General features: G+C 35.0%; 2 protein-coding genes and 1 long non-coding RNA gene across 9 annotated transcripts in view; 2 read left to right on the top strand and 1 right to left on the bottom strand.

Moving 5' to 3' along the window:
* Window positions 1–20135, top strand: part of LOC116781168 — an 844439-nt gene that overhangs the window by 564685 nt on the left and 259619 nt on the right. The gene's annotated exons all lie outside the window — the stretch shown is intronic.
* Window positions 1–20135, bottom strand: part of IFT74 (intraflagellar transport 74) — a 36253-nt gene that overhangs the window by 10213 nt on the left and 5905 nt on the right. For 4 of the 5 annotated variants that reach the window (XM_032676789.1, XM_032676788.1, XM_032676790.1 and 1 more), the window contains 8 exons: window positions 10833–10971; window positions 9767–9829; window positions 8712–8855; window positions 7569–7609; window positions 6247–6326; window positions 5142–5144; window positions 3593–3646; window positions 177–274 (listed from right to left, as the gene is read on the bottom strand). In XM_032676789.1, the coding sequence (XP_032532680.1) occupies window positions 177–274; window positions 3593–3646; window positions 5142–5144; window positions 6247–6326; window positions 7569–7609; window positions 8712–8855; window positions 9767–9829; window positions 10833–10971 (622 nt within the window). The remainder of the gene's footprint in view (window positions 1–176; window positions 275–3592; window positions 3647–5141; window positions 5145–6246; window positions 6327–7568; window positions 7610–8711; window positions 8856–9766; window positions 9830–10832; window positions 10972–20135) is intronic. The other variant, XM_032676793.1, reaches the window with a different exon arrangement.
* On the top strand, window positions 14123–20108 carry LRRC19 (leucine rich repeat containing 19). Of its 3 annotated transcripts, none has more exons than XM_032676797.1 (5): window positions 14123–14230; window positions 16572–16664; window positions 17593–18103; window positions 18284–18484; window positions 19681–20108. In XM_032676797.1, exons 1-5 carry the CDS (start codon window positions 14204–14206, stop codon window positions 20004–20006), a joined length of 1158 nt encoding a protein of 385 aa, XP_032532688.1. In that variant the 5' UTR covers window positions 14123–14203; the 3' UTR covers window positions 20007–20108. The 3 variants fall into 3 exon arrangements, with proteins under 3 accessions (XP_032532688.1, XP_032532687.1, XP_032532689.1); XM_032676796.1 differs by having other exon boundaries at window positions 17590–18103; XM_032676798.1 differs by lacking the exon at window positions 16572–16664 and having other exon boundaries at window positions 14140–14230; window positions 17590–18103.

Here is a 20135-nt window from a genome sequence, read left to right as displayed (position 1 = left end):
ACAAATCCTTTTTTTTTTTAACTCCAGCTGTACATGGTTTAATGTTTAATCCTTTTAAGAGATTACTATATGGATAAATTTAAATATATAAAAAGCACCACCCTTCTTCATCCACTCACTCTCTTGTTTTGTGCTTCTCAATTCCTAGCTTGCCACAGGAGGAGGGAAATGCTCACCCTGCTTGAGTGCTCCAGGAGTGCAACAATGTTGGCTTCTATTTGGGCCTTTCTTTCAAATTCCTGTTTCTTAACCTCTTCAAAAGTCTCAAGAAAATCTAGAGATCAGCAAACAAGAAAAAGAAGGCTCTTACTTGTATGAGTACAGCACATGCCTTTGTTATTTCCAGTCAAAAATTGTACTATATTGATAAATTGTACAATTAAACTTTAATTGTTTATTTAAGAGCCAGGTGGTAGAGACCTTGAAACTTGTCAACTTATTGGTTGGAATGAAGGAGAATTCTTCCAGAGACACACATTGGGTATGAGGTCACCACCTTCTTGTACAGTGTTTAGGTGAGGGTTGTTACCTGATAGGAAAGGAGTTTCATCCCCATCATTTCTGACACCTTTCTAAATGCTTGTCCCAGCAGCTGTTGCTTTTTATTTTTCTGAAAGCTAACTAAATGGGCTACCAAATAAAGGAAACAGGTGACTTCATTATCTCTAACGACCTGGATCAAATACCAAACACTGCTAAGGACTGGACACCAATATTCAACTGGGATCACCTCTTTCCTTCTGTATGATGCCCCTTAGCTACATCTGTAATTTAAGTTCATTCTAGTAAGTGTCCAACAGAATCTGACAACACAGCTGTAATGGTGGTAGGCACTCTGTATTTGTATTCTAGGCATATTACATTGTATTTCTGGTCACAGATATATTGAAAAGAAAAAGCTGTTAGACACATCATATGAAAGTCAGAAGTCCAGCAAGATGCCACCTAGGGCTGTAAGTTATGATAACTTCTCTCCTACTGGGTCTCCTACTGAAACATGGCTTAGACACACAGGAGCACTAAGCAAACCTAAGAGTTTCTATGTGCATGAAAAAGGGAAGAAGTCCTTGTTTGAGCAAGAAGGATGAGACAACGGCAGAAACACATTTTCACACATTTATAAATATGAAACAATAAAACTAACATACATAACATCCACAGGTATATATGTAATTCTATAAAACTGAGCCAGCAACAATAAAATTAAGACCTTAGAATAGTATCTATATGATTTGACTACTGTTTGTCTCCTCTGGCATTCTGGACTTTTTAGGTGTTTTCTTGCAAAGCTTTGAGTTTATTTAGAATCATTAAGCAAGGTCCATATTTACATCTCATCTCATTGTTTTGCTACAAGCAACTTTCCTTTTAATAATGCTTATCTGATTGACCTTGTTCATTTAAGTACTGTGTATTTCACAGATTCATAAAAAATTGAATGCAAGAGACTGCAAGAGCTCAACTAATTAATTCAGTAGCTCAAGGACAAAACCGACTCTATGTCAGTAATTCAGATGTTTGTCTATACTCTTCTCACACTCAGCTCCTGATGGATACTCCACAAGTCTCCCAGGACAACCTATTTAAATGCTTGGTAAATGTTAATGTTAGGAAGTTTTCCCTAATATCCAACCTGAAATCTTTCTGCAACTATTGCTGTATTACTCCTTTTCTCTCCTTCATGTATACACAGAGATAAATTATTCACTTTTTATTTGAAACAGCCTTTTTAGATAATTGACGACTTTCATAAATCTTCTAAAATAAAAGACTTGTTCTTTAATATTTCCTTGCAGGTCATGCTTTTTGCATCTCCCATCAGTTTCTCTTCAGGACTGTCACCCCTTTCTTTATGTGCAGAACTAGAGACAGTACTCCACCTGAAGTATTCAATGCACAGCGAAAAAGATTACTTTACACATCTGACAAATTACACTCCCATGTATACCTACTGTTGTGGTATTTCCTCTGCCATGTTAGAATGATGCTGCTGAGCCACATTCACTTCGTCTTCACTCTAACTGAGCCATACAACAGAGTTGTTCCTAGTGAACTGCTCCCTATTCTGCATTTTTGCTGTTGATTACACTGCCCAAGTGTAGAAACTTACACTTAATCATTTTTGAACATTTTTAACTCATTTCTAATATGCCAAAAGTATATGAAATTCTAACCCTGTCCTCCAATATGACTTCAGGTTTTCCAATGGAGTATTTTCTGTGAACTCTTCTGTGAAACTCTCTCCTGTCATCCATCTGATGGATATAAGTATTGATTAACCTGAACACCTAACACACTGCAAACTCTATTCAATATACAACCTTTCATTCTGGCATTGAATCCTTCATAATTAATAATTTTTTAATTGAATGCACAGTCTAGGTTAATGACAATATTTTCCTAGATTGCTTCTAAGAACACCATGAGACAGCAGATGTACTGAAATTAAAGTACAGATCATCTGCTGCACCTCTCTTATTCTGCAATATTTTTCTGTCAAAAAAGGAAAATAGATCTTTGTACTTGACAAATCAATACTACTGTTATTCATATTCCTGTTTCTGTAACATTTACAAAGTGTCTGCTTGCTTTGTTTTTCCACATTCTTTCTGGAAATTGATACTAAAGCTGACTATAGTACCAGTTCCTCTTCACAGGTACTATATTTACTCTTTTCCCATCTTTTAGACTCCTGCATGTTCCCCCAAATCTCTCAGGTCTCAGGTTCCCCCAAATCTCAAACAGGCCTGGAACTGCATCCATATCCTCTGATGAAGGGTAGAAGTAGAACCAAAACCCAAAGACTCAGAAGGACTGTGAGTCCCCATTTGCACAGTCTGTATTCATACTGAAAATCCAGATTAAGTGAGTTTTTGCCTTTTTGCTTCTCAGGAAATTTGGTAATTTGAAAACACAGAAACTCTCTAAGTATGGTCTTACCCATCTTCCCTTACTGTGAGCTGAGACCTTTCTTTCAATATCATGTTAACAAGAAATTATACAGAGAATAGTTAAAAAAAGGCATTATATCCTCTGGTTTTCATGGCATATTTATTGATCATTTTCCCTCTTTGCTGAGTAACGGACCAACTTTTTTGGAAAGCTGTCTACTACAGCACACTAGCAATAAGGTATATTTAAAGCAATTGTTTTCATCCTCTGTTAGTTGCTACTAGGGTCTCTACAACATTAGACCCTTCTAATAAGTACCAAGCTTTAGCAGCATTTATCTTGAATAAACAGATATGAGAAGCCTTAATTTTAAAGAATTATATGATGTCTACATTTGTCCACTTTCAAGTTCTGCCTTTAATAATTTAATCAATTAATTTCAGCTTGCTTTCATAAAATAAAGCTGAGCTCCTAAGACCTTAAATGACTGATGAAAAGCCTTGAAAGATGCTCCAAAAATTTGTGACTGTCCTGTAAGTCCTAAGATATCAATTACCTTGCCCTGAGGCAGATCACAGAAACTTGATGCAAAGATCAGGACATAGTTCTTTGGAGCTCTAAATTATCTGTGTTTTGACAATACAAGAAAATCTGTATTTTAGAGGAATTAGGCCAAATTAAATTATATTAGACAACTTACTGTCCATGTTTTCTTCACTCTTCTTGAGCTCTCTGTATTTCCAATTTTCTTCTCCTGCAAGAGATTGATTACATTGTCTCAGTCCTGAATTCCTTTATGTATGCAAAATGTCAGTCTTAAAAATAAAAGTTCTACATGCCTAGAAACTACAGGACTAATCCTATGTTACGGAATGTAGTCACTTCAACAAACTATGTCATAGGCACTTTTACATTAAAAAAAAGATATTTAGCTAAATAAATCAGACTCAGTGCAATTTTTTGAACCTTTTACTGCTGAACTCCACTATGACTATAAATAGATCTTAATTTAAATGTACTAGTAAAGTGGGACACATATTTGTCACAAGGAGATAATTCTTTTAATTAATTTTAAATTTCAAATATCAAAAATTTTAATTGTTTGAGTCTTCTATTTTTAACATAATCTTTTAATTTTAAAGAATACAATGTAAAAGAAACAAACAGATACAGATATAACTGAGCAAGCAAATTTCTCCGGGTCTTTCTATTTGTACACCCCCATGCTTTCCTCTTTATGTAGTATATACAAACAATAAGAACACTCTTGGGACCCTAAGGGACTGTGATTCTGCTTCAGCTTCCTTGCAGCTGTGGCTTTGTTCCTTGCCAGACTCTCATTTGCAAGGCAAGTCTTCAGTATTTAATAACTCAGCCTTTTCTTAAAAAATCTAGTAATAATGAGCCATGAAACAGCTACATGATTTGCCAACTGTTTTAAGAAAAAAAAAATTGAAATAAAGTCTGCAACTTTGAAATTATCTTTACAGGTAATTTTTCTTTAAAATACGCCACCATACACCAATAACTTAGCCTCTCCTGCAATTTATGAATGGTTAAGTCTATTCCTTTATGAGTTAATCCTGACTTTGACTAATCAGTTAAAATTAACTTTTAGTATATGGAACACATAAGAAGCAGGTGAAGTTTTTACTTATTTAGATTTTCTCAAGTGAAAACTAAAAAGAATTATTTCTATATCTTCTGTTTATTTTTTTCCTTCTCAGAAATGTTTCTAACACTGAAATATTAATCCTGAAACATTACAAAAAAATCCTTAGATATATTTTTTTTACCATCTACTTCACCTTATATTTACCTAAAAAACTTTAGGAGCTGAAGTTTTGGGAGTGTTTTGTAATAACGTTTAAATACCAATCCAGAAGTAAAGTGACTGGGGAGGGAGGGAGGACAGGCATTTCAAAGGCACACCAAGATGATGACTTAGAGCAGAAGTATGAATGGCCCTCTGTGATTCTCTCTCCATTCACTAGGAAAGACAGCATTGGGAGTTTACATTTCTTTGTATTAAGCTATTCTTTGCGAATATCTTCTTTACTCCATCTGTTGTAACAACACATGGATTCCCTCTATGCTGACAAAGAGCATGTGCTTTCTCCTATATATGCTTTAAACTCTCTTCTTCAACACACTTCTTTTTCTAAAACAGTGAAAGACATACAGGCCAGCAATGTATAACTGTGTGTGTAAACTGAACTATAAAATGTGAAAAGCAACTCACTTCTTACCTTCTGCATTTTTCCGAAGTTAAAACGAGAAAGGGTTGCAAGTCAAACAAAAAAAAGAACAATAAAGTTGGCAATGACATTACCTGGAAACACAAAAGCTAACAAAACAGTCTTAACAAGTTATTTGTGCAAAAATAAAGAAAAATCTGTAGAAATATGAAATATTTTGTAATGAAAAGATGAGAAACAGACATATCAGACATTTGTTTGGAGGTAAATTTAGAAATATTTGTTCGGTTTGAAGAAATTTACAGCTAGATTTTACACTGATTGCCCAAGAAAGGGTATAAAGTAAAAAGGATACACATCAACTCATTAGTCCTCCAAAATTTAAATAAGTTGTTACAAAGCCTTCCAGAATGTATGCACATATTTGTGTAATTCCTATCTGAACAAGATTTCTTATACTGAAAAGAAGGTTTTCCATTGCATGAATCTCTATGTTATGGAGAACCTTTCATAACTATTAAGGGCCTATGCTCAAACTAACATTATTTCCTCCAGAACCATAACTTCCAGTGGTAGGAAATATCAACCTAACCTAGTCTAAGTACTACAGCACGTGTTTGTTGGAGGTAAGTATAAATTAAGGCCATTTTAAGGCAGCTCTCAAACTTCTTGCAAAGATCAACCCAAGAAGTTTCAAAGACAGATAAAAATAATACTGAACTAGTATTAAAAAAATTCTGTCTGCTTTACACGTTATTATTAAACATTTTCAATTCCAAATCCATTGACAGTGTAACAGATAATGTAGAAGGTACAATTAATGAAAGCATTTCTAAGTATGAGCTGGTTCTACAGTGCTGCCAGAAGGATAAACTTCTATTCCTCAACCAGTCCTAAAAATAAAATTGGGATAGAAAACCAGACAGCTGTACTATTATTTTATCTGGTAATTTTCAATATGAACTTGAAGAATGCATCACTAAAGGTGGGTACTCCTCAAGTCTGAAAAGAAAAGCCTATACCTCTAGATGTGATGATGTTGATGAGCAATGGACATTTGCATCAGCCTAAAAGTTTCAAGCAACTAATGGGTAGAGCATATACCATACAAGCAGATGCAGCTCTGCACAGTCTGCTACAACTCTAGTCATATTACCTCGCTGATTCTCCAGATCCATATCAAGTTGTTGAATGACCTTTTTAAAATGGTTTGTTTTTTCTTTTACTTCTGCCAGCCTGACAAACAGATAATGAAAATCAAGGTTAAAAATATGTTATAAAATACTTACTTTATTTTAGACAAAAATGCAGAGAGAAATCAAGAATAAAAGTTGCAAACCTAAATTTATCAAAACCAAAGGAATATCAGGAGGATTATTGCTATTATAAAAGGTATATGTAAGTAACCTGTCACTTTAATCCCAATAGCTATTAAATATAAGTACTGCTGCTCCTTTTTATTAAAAAACAATTTTTGTTGAGTCATCCATAATTCTTAACTTACTCAACTAGTCCCTCTGCTGGTTGCTCTTCAGCTTTGCAAAGGTACAACATAATTGGTAAAGTGCACCAAATAACTGTACTCCTTAAAAATTACTTATGTGTTCACTAAAATCCGTTAAGAAATTGCCATGCAAAAGTAAAATACTCTGCTGTATAATCAATCAAATTGTGAAAGAAATTACCTTAAACACATTTCTATGTAAAGTCTCAAGTATAATATTTTGTTATTGTATCTTTTAAAAAATTCTGTTAAGCAACTTATTATCTAATTAAAGTATCAACATATTAAAAATTAACCAATAATTACAGCTGGGAATACTGCTTAAAAGAACTTAAATTTGTTTCTAGGATATTTCATGAATTACCTCAAATTTTATTTAAACCAAAAGAAAAATCAAAACCTCAAAATCTCAAAATATTATACTGTTTTAACTACACCCCAAGAACTTAACTGTTTATCATAAAATTTACTTGACTTTCTTGCAAATCTTCAGAAAGGCCCAGTACCCAAGAATCAAGAAGCAGTAAGTACCCTTTTACTCTTTAGAATGGAATTTTCTATAAGTAACTTTGTAACTCTCAGGTTTTGAGAACACATAACAAACTTCAAAATGTGACTGCAGCGCAGTGTGCCTCAACTTCATCGATGTCCCAGAGGAGTAGCTTTTTACAGATGAATGTCTTCAGCCTTAAACAAGTTTATGTCAGAGCAACTACCAATTTATATTTTCAAGGCATATTCTCAGTATTCATAAGGGATGAAAGTATCTGATTATGCAGATCTAAATGTTCTATCACTATAAAAAGTTGTTTACCTGAAACAGAAGAATATATGCTATTCTCTGTGGAATTTTAACACTAGAACAGGTTTGAAAATGTGGTGATGTTCTAAAAGTCTATAAAATATATGATGGAACTCAACTGCCTTTAGGGTGTACATGTAATAGATAGCAACAGTATAATGGGGTTACTCACTGTCTTTCCATGCTTGCTATTTTTTGACTATCGTCTTTAACCTATAAAAAAGTATGACAACGTTAACATACGAAATAAAACCTACAAATGAAAAAAGGGAAAGAAAAAAAAGATTTCTAAAAGTACAGGGAATAGAAACTCAGCACATGAAATCACAAACTTGCTGTCACATTGTCCAACAAGAAGTGATATGATTCAAGTGTTATCTTTTCCAAATGTTTAAAATCATACATTTAAAAATCATTGGTCATTCAGACCAATAATCCATATAATACAGATGCGTAGTTACATAACTCAGCATAGGCCATTGTAAACTGATTAAACTGCTCCTGGATTAGTATCTGTGTTCAGTACCCACAAGGATACTGTCTGGAGTTACGTTACAGAGACGCTCAATTGGATCAGTTTTCCCAACCAACACGACTTGTGAATTGGATCAACTCAACTAGCTGAAAAGCTGCCTGTGCCAATTTTGTTTTCATAAAATCACTGAATGGTTTGTTCTCAAAGGGATCTTAAAGATCATCTATTTCTAACCCACACATCACCTCCCCTCCAGCCCCACTACAGGCAGGGATGCCACACACTCGATCAGGTTGCTCAGGGTCCCATCCAACCTGGCCTTGAACATTTCCACGGAGGGGGCATCCACATGTTTCAGTGCCTCGCCACCCTCACAATAAAGAATTTATTCCTAGCGCCTAATTTAACTCTCTCATCTTTTAGTTTAAAACACTTTCCCTCTTGTCCTGTCACTATCTGCCCATGTAAAAAGTCACTCTTCCTCTTTTTATAAGCCCCCTCTAGGTAGTGGAGGGCTGCAATGAGGTCTCTCTCCCAGGAGCTTTCCCTTCTCCAGGCTGAACAGCCCCAACTCTTAGCCTGTCTTCACAGAAGAGGTGATCCAGCTCTCTGATCATCTTCATGGCACTCCTCTGAACCCATTCCAACAGGTCTACAGCTTTTGGATGAACCTGAAATATCCCAACCTTCCAATTCATTAACTGTTCATAATTTCAGATTATTTGTGCTGCTAAGAATGCAAGTAAAGGCAAGATTCAAACTCAAGTACTTTCAAGTATTATCACCCCTAAAAATACTGACTCAGAGAATCTTTTACATAGCAATATTTTATGTTCTTGCCTGCTTTAGTAATCTCTCTCTTTCCTCCTGCGGAGATTCCATGTTCTTATCCTCAGCAATAATTTGATCTCGACGTTCCTTGAGCTCATGGAGCTTTTCATACAGATGCACAGCTTCCTGTTTCACTCCAGATTGTGCTATTTCCTGTTGGGAAGAGCAAACATCTACCAGCTATTTTCAGACGGCAAGAGAACATTGTAGAAATTATGCTTTAGTTAAGCAACATTTATCTGTATATTGCAAGTGAAGATTATTTCTTACAAAAAGTACAGAGACGGTATAAAAATAAAATTTTAAATCCATACTGTCAATATTGCATTTTCTGGAAAGGAATATCCCAATTAGCTAATTCTTGCTTTATGAGTTTGTCCTCAGGTCAATTTTCTGAGTAGATTTACTACTTCATCATATCTAGGGGATTTCAAACCATATACAATATTTAAAATGACTGAAAAATGTCTAACAGTATTTGAAAATTATACTTTTTGACTGTATTTTTCTGCTCAGAGATCCTCTAATCCATGGAAGAGGCAATATGAGAACATTGTTCTCAATCTAGCAATATGAAAGTGTATTAAAAATGAGCATTTATGTATGTATATGGAATAAACAATAACCGGTACCACTGTGCTTGAAATGCCAATTGCTTTTGAACTGAAATGTGGAACAAGAAAATTTTCAGACATTCTAAAAATTTAAAATATATCAAAAAATTAAGTCACAAAAATCCTTAAGAAGGATGTTAATTTAGAGACTTATTCTAAATCCATCAAATGTCACAGAAAACATCTGAAACTGCAGGAGTAAATAAATCCAGGAAAGCTCACTGTTGCTATCAAAATTTTGTACTTGGCATCTAGTAAAAAGAATTTTTACCCAAAACTGATTAGAAATTATTGGTGGAAAACAGAGAGGCAGTTTTGCCTTCCCATTCTAGGGTATGATCCTGAAATAGCTGAAAATTTAAGGAAAAAAAATTTGGTATTTTTCTACTGTATTATTTTTTACACTAAAGTTCAGAGAAGATGGGTACAGAGACCACTTGTTATACATACAGCTCTTAAATTCTCTTCCTTTACATTTAATACATCCAGTTCCTGCTGTTGAACAATCAATTCCTAAGGAGGAAAAAAAGTGCAAAATTCAGATAAAAATTACGACTTGATTACTTTTCGGTTCTAAACCCTAGTATTTATCAAATGCTGCAAAGCATCTTATTGTTGCTCTTAAAAATTTTAAAGACAAGACTGTGTCCAGTTCCTTTAAGTAACTCAAATGTAATAACCACTTACTTTCAGCATCCAACTTTTCTATTACTCTTATCAATGTTATTTACAGTTGGGCTACGACCAGAAAATTGCCCTTTTTCTACTTTTTTTTCTTAAAATCGGTACTGAGGGTGGAACTTATTATTTCTACTTCAGAAGTTTAGAGTCAGATTTTAAAATCTGAACTAGCCACCACAGTTTCTTCATAGTCCACAAGGAGACAGGTAAGCCCTGTCTACTGATTCAGCTCATCCTAAGACAGCTGGGAAACACTGGTGTTATCTCTGCATATTCTATACAGAGACATTTTTAGCCTGTATAACTTAAGGTAGATCATGCCAGAGAGCCTAGACATCTTACTCCTGTTGTTATCACTAGGATTAATTAAGTCGCAAAAATTTTATAAAGCCCACTTAATTTTTTCTGATATATTCAGACATACAATAATAACAACAGAAAAAACCTAGTCAGATTCACTTCCGTACACAAGAAGAAAACTTTCTAGTCAGGTGAACTACAAAAATTGCTGTGGTTATTTTTCCCTTTTGCTTGCTTTTTACACATGATGAAACACGTAAGTACTGCAGCAGCTTTTAAAATCTGCATGTCAGTCCCCAAATTTAAAAGAAAAATTAAGAACACCATTTATTCTTAAAAAAGGAAATATAAAAAGAGAAAGTACTTAGTCTTAGTCAATTGCTCTATTTATTTTCAGGCACTTTTACAATTGATTAAGATACCAGCAAGTTTTTTTACTGTATTAGTCTGTTGCAAAGCTCTTTTGTACTTAAATCTAGAACCCTTGAAGCCTGCTTAAAAAATATTTTAGGTAAGTACAATGAAACAAACCAACCTGGGAGAGTTTTTCATTAGCAGCCTTCATCTCCATATATTTAGCTTGATCTTCCTGCGACATATCTTTCATTATGTCATCTGCCACAACCTTTTCATGTTCAATATCTTCTTCTACAGCTTGAATTAACTTTTCTGTGCTGTAAAAACACAATGTTCTTGTAACTTTTACTACTTGATGTTTTTTGTAAGCACTCATTTCAAACTTCAGTATTCCTTCACCCTCACTGAAATGGTCCTTTAGCACAAAAACCCCAGATTCTAAAAAGTAAGAGCTACCCACCTGAATTTAATCTTCTTGGAGCTGGATTAGCTATAGAAACATTCACACCGTGAGATACAGAAGCTGAAGAATTCTCTGCCCTTACAATACCCACATACTGCTTTCCAACACTTCCAACCTATCTAACTGCATAGGCCTCAACACTGGTAAAAGCAGACTACTCCCTTTCAGTTGCTCTGAACGGGTGAATTTCCAGAGTAACATCTGACAGTTTGAAATAAAGAAGTTGGTAGGTGATTTGTGAATGCACATAAAGAAAACATATAATATAGACATCAGGACTTGATGGTACCAGATGATAATGAAAAGATTACTTTCTTTTTGCAATGAATTGTTAGAATTCTGAAGAATGGAGAGTTCAGCATCTTAAGCAGTGTAGAGTTTTTTAACCGTGCAATAAGTAAGAAATTAGGCATTCCTAACATTCCTGATTCATGAATTTAATCTTGTTAGGAAATCAGTAGGCTGCAAACAGAAAACCTTTACCACTGTAGCTATAGTGAGCTACAAGCAACTGTCTTAGCAGAAACAAGGAACACATAAAGAACTGTTCTCACTGTGTTGTATCAAGTCTAATAGTTTCTTTGAAATTCATGAAAGCCAGAGAGTCAGTTTAAGAACATAGCTAAAGGAAATTAACAAAAGCTCCTGAGACCCTGAAGAGTATACCTTCCTTTCCTTCACTGTTCTTTAAACATTGCTTAAATGGTTTGCTCATTTCCAGAGTGAATTATTTCTTAAAGAATGACAAAATCAACTGAATACATTCCTTCAGGATTTTTTTTCTTCTCTTTTTCATTAACTCTTCCTGAGTTGCAAGATGCCAAAAGTTGTAATTTGTGTAATTGACACTATTGGATCAAAGACTGCAGTCAAGAATGCACTCAGGCTTAAGAGATGATGCAAAATAGAGGAACTGCACAATGATAATCTCAGGGTAAGGGAATAATGAAAACATCACAGAAGCAGAGTAGACTTCACATTGGAATGGACTTCTGAAGGTCACCTGGTCCAGCCTGTGCACTAATCAAACATGGTCATCTAGAGCAGGTTTTCAGTGTCTTAGGTAGGTTTTCAATATCTTGAAGATCTTCAAGAAAGATTTATACTCTCCAAGAATCTGAGGATGTTAAGTAGAAATTCTGTCATGTGGCCAGTTTGTGCTGCAAAGATGCTTTGGACGATGATGATGAAACAAATCAAAGTGATGGTCTCCCACTTTCTGCAGCAAATCTGGAGTGCATTGGGACTGTTCAAGAAATACTGGATGGTTGTATTATGACATTAAATTTAACACCTTCTTGAGAGTAGTTGGTTCAGATCCAGTCCAAAGAATGAGGCCGTCACTGCAAGTACACTAGTTTATGAATGTATAATTACGTTACATGTGGTAGTGGAAAGGAGTTATTTTTAAGCTACAAGAGTAGTTTGATACAAGACCTGCTGGAAAGCATGGAACTGGGAGTTGGCAGGGAACTTTCATGTAACTTCCCTATTGGACACTCCTTCATGCCTCAGTCTGGGCCTATGAAAGCTGTTGTAACATCTCAGCAGTGACAGTTTCTCTCAGATCAAGCCCAACTGAAGACATGGAAGAACAGAGAAATTGCGGTGAAGAATTCAAGAAAATGTTATAGCTGCTGATTCCAGAAAGAATCTCCACACTAGCTGTAATTCTCCTGGAGGGACTGCAGTGCTGATTAGAGAGAGCATTTAAGTACAAACACGGTACCTTTTCCTGGAGATCACTGGAACATTTAGGGTGGGAGAGAAGAACACAGCTTGCTATATTTCTCCTGGGTTCCAAAATACCATGTGGAAATAGTGGAATGGCAATACCACTCTTGAGAGCAGTAGTGTCTCCAAGCTCTATTATATATTTCTCCTCTATGCCTGAGACTGCAAATATGCATGGCTGGGTAAGGAAAGGACCCTAGTTTTCCAGCCCCATCTATTTAAACTGTGTGTGGACACATTATGGACTAACCTCTTCGCCTGAGGCAACTCTTCTTATGTAATATGGACTCCTGGCTAAATACTTCAAGATGATCCACCATGTTTTTGAGACTAGGAGTGTCTGATTTAGTTGTGATGAATCTTCTCTGGAAGAAAACTTCTGATAGAGGGCTGAAACTGGTTGCTTTTCCAAGAGGTAATAAAAATGTCAGCATTTTGTGGCCGTCACAGAAACACAATTCACTACCACGAGTAATTTGAAGACTGTGGAATAAGCTGAGTCAGGGATGAGGCTTGGAAAAATTACAGAATGTTAAGAGATGTTAAGCAAAAAAACAAAGTGGCAATAACATCAAAGAAGGATAGTGAAGTAAAATGACATCTCCAGTCACATGTTTGAAAGGAATGGAGAATGAAAGGAGACTGAGCTGTTCCATAGTTTGATGGTATCCATTGGACAGAATGGGCACTAAAGCAAGCAAAAATTAATTTGACACAGTGTTTGTATCAATATAATCCCTTTTCAATCTGTATATATATATATGTTCCCAAATCAGTGCAAATATCATTTTAGAACTTTTTCCTGAAATATAGCCCTTACAACACATGTACTTAACGGTGCTTGCAATTCTTCGTAAATAATGAGCTTTATGTATCACACTGTGCAGCTTCTCTGATGATGCTTCCAAAACGCAAGAATTAACACAGATTTAACTAACTACTAGAGAGCTTTACTTCAGTATGCAAATACCTTGACATTTTCCTCATTTGATGAATGATCACATAAAAAAAGTAAGTCTTTTCCTGTCTCCAGCATTTCTTTAACTGATTATAACTCAACTTGCTCGTAAATTACCTATGGCATTCTGACTCAGTGCTTCCTCTATGATCTGGAACTTGACACTTCAGCATAATACTATTAGACATTCCTATTGGCTGCAGATCCAATTAAATCCAAGATGATTATAAGAAGTTGCTCAACTTAGTCAATCTTTTGCTAAGGATTTTCCAGGTTTATTATTTTTTTTACACTGCCTGGTTATTCATCAAGTACAAAGGTTGAAGCAAAACAAAGTGCTGTTTCACCATGTTATTTCTTGTCAGTGCATTGAAAAACCCACACATGTGTACATATGCTGCCTTTAAGAAGCAACAGAAAGGTAAGACACTTGGTACATCTAATTAAAAATTCAGGTAAAGATTTATTAGTGTAACTTTGTTGCTAGTCTGGAAATAAATACATCTCAAAACTTCAGGAATTACTATGAACCTTGGACACGCCAAGTTGTTAAGTAAATTGTACTTCATTAGAAAGCTGGGGAACAGTCTCTGAACAGACTACCCGATTGTATAAAGTCTATTACCTCACCTATTAAATGCTAAAATCTTCAGAGTTCTCAGAGAAAAATTTTTAAGAAAGCATTTCTAATTACAAGAAGACAGCAAAGTATTACCCATGTATTTCCAGGTTGAGTTTCTTCCCATAGTAATTAGTTTAAACAGCAATTCTTAAAGTCTGGTTCTGGTGAAGAGCTAAACTGCAACTAAAATTACAGATGCTTTCCTGTTCTTCTACTGATTATACAGGTTCACGCACACAAAATGCAGGAAATCACATTTGTAAAAAAACCCCTAAGCTTTCAGTAGAAACTAAAGTAAAAACTATGAACTGTTTTTCACTAAGACACATGTACAACTTAAATTTTCAACTTGTTATTAACTTATGGATTAACTTTAAAAATAATATTTAATATATTTTCCCCACTCTATTAAAGATAGTTCTTTTCTTAAAGTCTGCAAAGTGCAATATTACCGTTAATCTGTATTTCTGTATTACCAGGTTAAGACCCACTCTGTTTCCGAACACCTTGGAAGCAGTGCCTTTAAGGACCAAATATGTCCTAAGATCCAACTATTAAAATAGTTCTGGAGTTCTCAAACTGCATCATGTTTTCCACTAGCAATACACAAACTGGCTTCAAAAATATGCAGGCCACCAGTACCATCAGTGACAAGAGCGATACCTATGGCAGGACATAAATTCCACAGTGGCTGCTGCTGCTAGCACCCCTTATCCCTGATAATGGCTCAAAGGCACAAAAGGTTTATGAAGTCTTTTTGTATTTAATGTAAGTTTCCAACAGAAGTAGAAATACACAATGGATCAGAGCAGAGTAAGTGGCTCTTATCTTCCTCTTCTTTCCTAGAAGTTATTAAGTCTCTGTGCTGATTCAGTTAGGTGAATGAGGTCAATCCTCAGACATGCAAATATATAGAAGATATTAAGTGACTTGATCAATTTGTTCTATGACCTCATCTATTCCATTCTCATCAGCAGAGGCCTCCTGGCACTTTCCTTAAGGATGGTAGAGTTTTTTAAAATCTGACTGGTTGCCTATATTTAGCATTGTTCATGCAACTAAGCTTCCTTATGTAATTTCCCCCACTCTTCTCTGTTAAATTCAGTGAATACTCTGTACAGCTCAAGACACAATAAGTACTTTAAGCAAGTACCTTACACTCTAGCTTTCAAGTCTTTTTTACTCTGGAAGATAGAAGTCTTGGAAGGAGATACTGAGATTCACTTAACCCACTGTCTTTACAGATGCTTAAGAAAAAACGCAAAAATTAAACATTAATCTACCTTTTACGTAACATTTTCCTTCAAGTGTGGTGCAAACAGGGACTGATTTAACATCTGCCAGACATGGTTCAAAATGAATAGATCCTGCAAATAACGCCTAATTCAAACAGAATAATGAGTGCCACTTCCTCTGAGAGACGTTAATGTCACAGCAGAACTGTGCAGGAAATTTGTAGGAACTTTGCTGAATTTCAAAAAATAAAGCTGAAATCTGTACAAAAACTCCATCACAAGAGATGGAACCACGTTTACTTCGTGCAATACGGAGGTCCAGGTTTATGCCATATGACATGTTATATTAGGGACAACAGTGAGATTAAAATACCAATCTACTAGTTAAAAATTCACAAAAAAAGCTTAATAACTTATTTAAGAACATAAAAGAAATTGGACTGGACAAACCAACCATCCATCTATTGCAGTATTCTGTCAGTGGCAACAAGGGAAAGTGTTTAGGGAGAGCATGCCAGCCTGAATACTTTCTGCAGTTTACATCTACCACAGTCTTCCAGTACCCATAATGGCTTTGTCAGGGATATTAATGAGTACAGTCCTGCCTATTTGTTTTACACATCTATGAAACTTTTACCTATTAACTCGTCTAACCAATCCCTTTTTTTATTTACTGATACAGTTTGCTTACTGGATTTTAAGTTTGGCTCAATTAAAGGAAAGTTGAATTCATTAATTCTGATAGCCTCTGTTTTTCTGCTTAATTTTGCATTTCCAAGTATTTATGTAGAACAAAATTTATTAAATTGTCATTGAAATAACTATACCTATTAATTTATTAAACTACCACAACAGTAGACACTGGTATTCTGGTCTTGGTATACAAAAGTGTTGTTTTTTACTAGGCTCTAAACATGAAACATTCTTGGCTTGTGATCTGGGTTGGAACACTGTTTTTGAATCCAGTGACTGCTGACTGCAACATTACTTCCCAAACTGTAAGTTTTATACGGATGTGAACGACTCTTATTTTTGAAAGACACACTTGAAGCAGAAGGCATTTTAAAAACTGTTTCAAAAACATAAAATTCCTGAAGAAAGAAGTACAAAAAGACAAATAAGAAGTGGTTTTCTGAGAAATGGACAATTAACTGATGGCAGTCATTGTAAGTGGGTGAATCATCACTGAAACACATTTGAGACGGTTTTATACCTCAGACAAATTCCTCCACAGACAACAGGAATGCCTCCTGTACATATATAAATAAATCTCTTCTTTTCAGAAAACATAAGTTTTTCAAGGTATTGAGAGTAAACACTCCAATCTGAAAAGACTGCAGCTATGCTAAATTTCAACACAGAAAATTAAAATTAATTTAGGTGATACAAAAAAATATAATAAATGTTTTGTTGAGGGTCTGCTCTAAAGATGTTTTAAAGACTAAACATAGGTGTTTTTAAAACAATACATTTTAAAAGGTGTATTTGAATTAATTTGCAGAATAAACTTCCTCTGTGACACCCTTCCAGATTATGTGGGAAAGAAATCCTTTTTCTACCCAGTCAAACATCATTTCAAATTTTAAAACAGATGCCCCTATTAATTCCAAAATAGCATGTCATAGTGGTTATATTTTGGATGATCATCATACAAAGAGCCTTGCAGCTCAGAGTTAAAGCACTAAGTTGTCAGGAACTTCAGGTCTTTATCCACTAGGAAGATTAATTCTCATGTATCACCAGACCATAAATTAAGTAAGAAAGACATAAATAAAACTGCATGAAGAGCAGTAGAACTTTTCTTTTAAAGTGGTAGCATTAAAAAAATACCAGATCATATTTGCCTTTAACAGTCATCAATGAGACATCTTCATTACCAGACTTTTCTACAGTATTTAATTGTCGTCATTCTCCTTTTTTCAACAGGTCATTTGTGACGAGTCTGGAAAGAACCTCTTTAATATCCCCACCAACCTTTCTCAAAACGTTACTAAATTAAGCCTCAAAAACAATAAAATCACTTTAAAAGATAGTGACAAAGAGATTCTTGGACATTTTATTAACCTCACTGAACTTCATCTGAATAAAAACAGGATTACTGAACTGCACAAGAACAGCTTCTGCAATCTGAAAAAACTCATAAATCTGGATATCAGCAACAATCATATTAGCACAGTTCATAAAGCAGCATTTGCAGGATTAAATCAACTGTCTGTGTTGAATCTATCCTATAACATGATTGCTCAATTAGATTCAAACGCATTTACTTCTCTAGAAAGCCTGACGGTTTTAAATCTACAGTGCAACTTACTGAACTACCTTCATATAAAATCATCTTTTAAATTGATTAAAATTGTTTTAGCTGGAAACCCATGGATCTGCTCCTGTGACCTCCTTGACTTACAGATATGGCTAACTGCCTCCAATGTTACATTGGGTAAGTTTTGGTAAGAGCAGCGTTTCACATTTGTTTACACCGAACAGCTTTACCTTCCTTTTTTTCTGCTGTGGATAATATCCACCATCAACTTACAATAGCTATCCATGAGATTTTTTTAGATTAAGGTGCCAAAATATTATCAATGTCTCACAGCCTTTTCACTGCTCACATTCACAGAAAATGAAAGCAACACTACATGTACACTACCAACCAAGGAAGAAATCTCCATCAAGATGGCTATTCAACCAGCTGACTGCAAAACTGAAAAAACTTCTTTAGAAAACACTGTAACTTCCACTCCTGTCATTAACCTTAGAAGCAGTGCCTTAATAACAGCTCTGACTCCAAACATCACTGGAAACAATGGAACACATGCAGGTAATATACAGATGCTTCACTTTACTGCTTGTAAGCTGTTTGATTTGCTGTTCCATGACTTTATACCATTTTGTATGCCTAGCACACTCTCATTTTCCATAAAAAGCCAGGGCTACAGAACAAGCATATTTCCAGGTTCTGTTAGACAGTCACATACATTATGGTGCACGTTAAGCTCTACTGAGTAAGTGTTCAAAACGGATAAACCACACAACTTCCCAAATGATATTGAAAAATGATGATGAAATTTCAAAGCCCTGAAATTCAAATAACCGTCTAGATGTCTACCTAACAGAAGCAGGAAGCAACTTAAAAAAAATACATATTTTTAAAAAAAAAACAACAAACTTTTCCCAAACTAACTGGTTTTTAGACGTAGTTGTTTTCCTAAAATGTGAAAGTGTGACCCTACAGATTTTACTCTTACCTTCAGCTGTGTTCGGTATAAAGGACATGGATGCACCCGTCACATATTTTTTGGAAATTTCAGTGACACTCTCCTCACCTTTCTACGTAAATTCCATCATTATTCTCTAATACTCTAGTTTGGCTTTTGGAAAAGCATCCGTATCAATCTACAGATATATACACAAATCATAAGCCACGACTGCCACACACTTCTTTAGCTGTACCAGGCTATAATCTATTTTAGAACTGTGGCAGGCACACAAAACCAGCTTCTAAATAAAGACTAATGGTAAGTCTTATTGACATTTTTACTATAAAAGAAACATAACTGAAGGCATACACCAAACAAAAGGCATCATATTTTAGGGTGCAGACATCATCCCCACACAGAAAATTAAGCCTGGGAAATAGAATTTGAAGTCAATTACTGATCATTTTTTTCCAAAGCCTAATTTTTGTATTTAAATTTTGAAAAAAAATTATGTTATCTTTTATATGTTCCTGGAACTTTATCTGACTTTGAAACTATTATTTTTTATAAATATGCATGTTAGATTTATATTACTAGGAAATATGAGATGCACATATATTTTTGGTCTCTGTGATGTTACTGACTCCTTAATAGCATAGCAATAACATTACACTAAAGCTCTGTAGACACTCACTAATTCTCTATCATTGTTTATTTTGTGAGTTCTCAATTTAACTATGAAAAAAAAAATCCTACTAGAGCCCTTGCTAGAATTCCTCATGAAAATTACTCTTCTTTTTTCCTGTTTGTTTTAAAGAGTTACCACTTCTTGGCAAAAGTTGGACCTTCCTGGCGGGTGTCCTAGCGTTTGTCCTAGGCACTACACTCCTGATTTTTACTGCTGTAAAATGCCCAACATGGTATCGTTATGTGATCAGCTACCGACACCGTCGTCTGGAAGAAAATGACCCAGAGAGGTTTGAACAGGAGTTCTCAGCTGACATGAGCCCTTCTCCTTCAGTACTGGGTACAAACAGTGAAGAACCCATTGTAATCTTTGAGAAAATTCATGCATTTGGGGATGGAGAAGATGGATTTATTGAGGATAAATACATTGATTCTTATGTAAATGAGGAGAGTTAATGTCTTAAACAATGAATAATGCACTGACTTTTAAAAAAACGTAGAACACTTGTACTTCCATTTTACACAACTCATGTACAATACAAAATGAAGTTATGCAGTATATCTCCTTTCATCTCGTCAAATCCA

The sequence above is a fragment of the Chiroxiphia lanceolata genome, chromosome Z, assembly GCF_009829145.1.
Source record: "Chiroxiphia lanceolata isolate bChiLan1 chromosome Z, bChiLan1.pri, whole genome shotgun sequence".
NCBI classification, from domain to species: domain Eukaryota; kingdom Metazoa; phylum Chordata; class Aves; order Passeriformes; family Pipridae; genus Chiroxiphia; species Chiroxiphia lanceolata.
The sequence above is the reverse complement of the archived record's forward strand: the minus strand, read 5'-3'. Positions and strand labels throughout refer to the sequence as shown.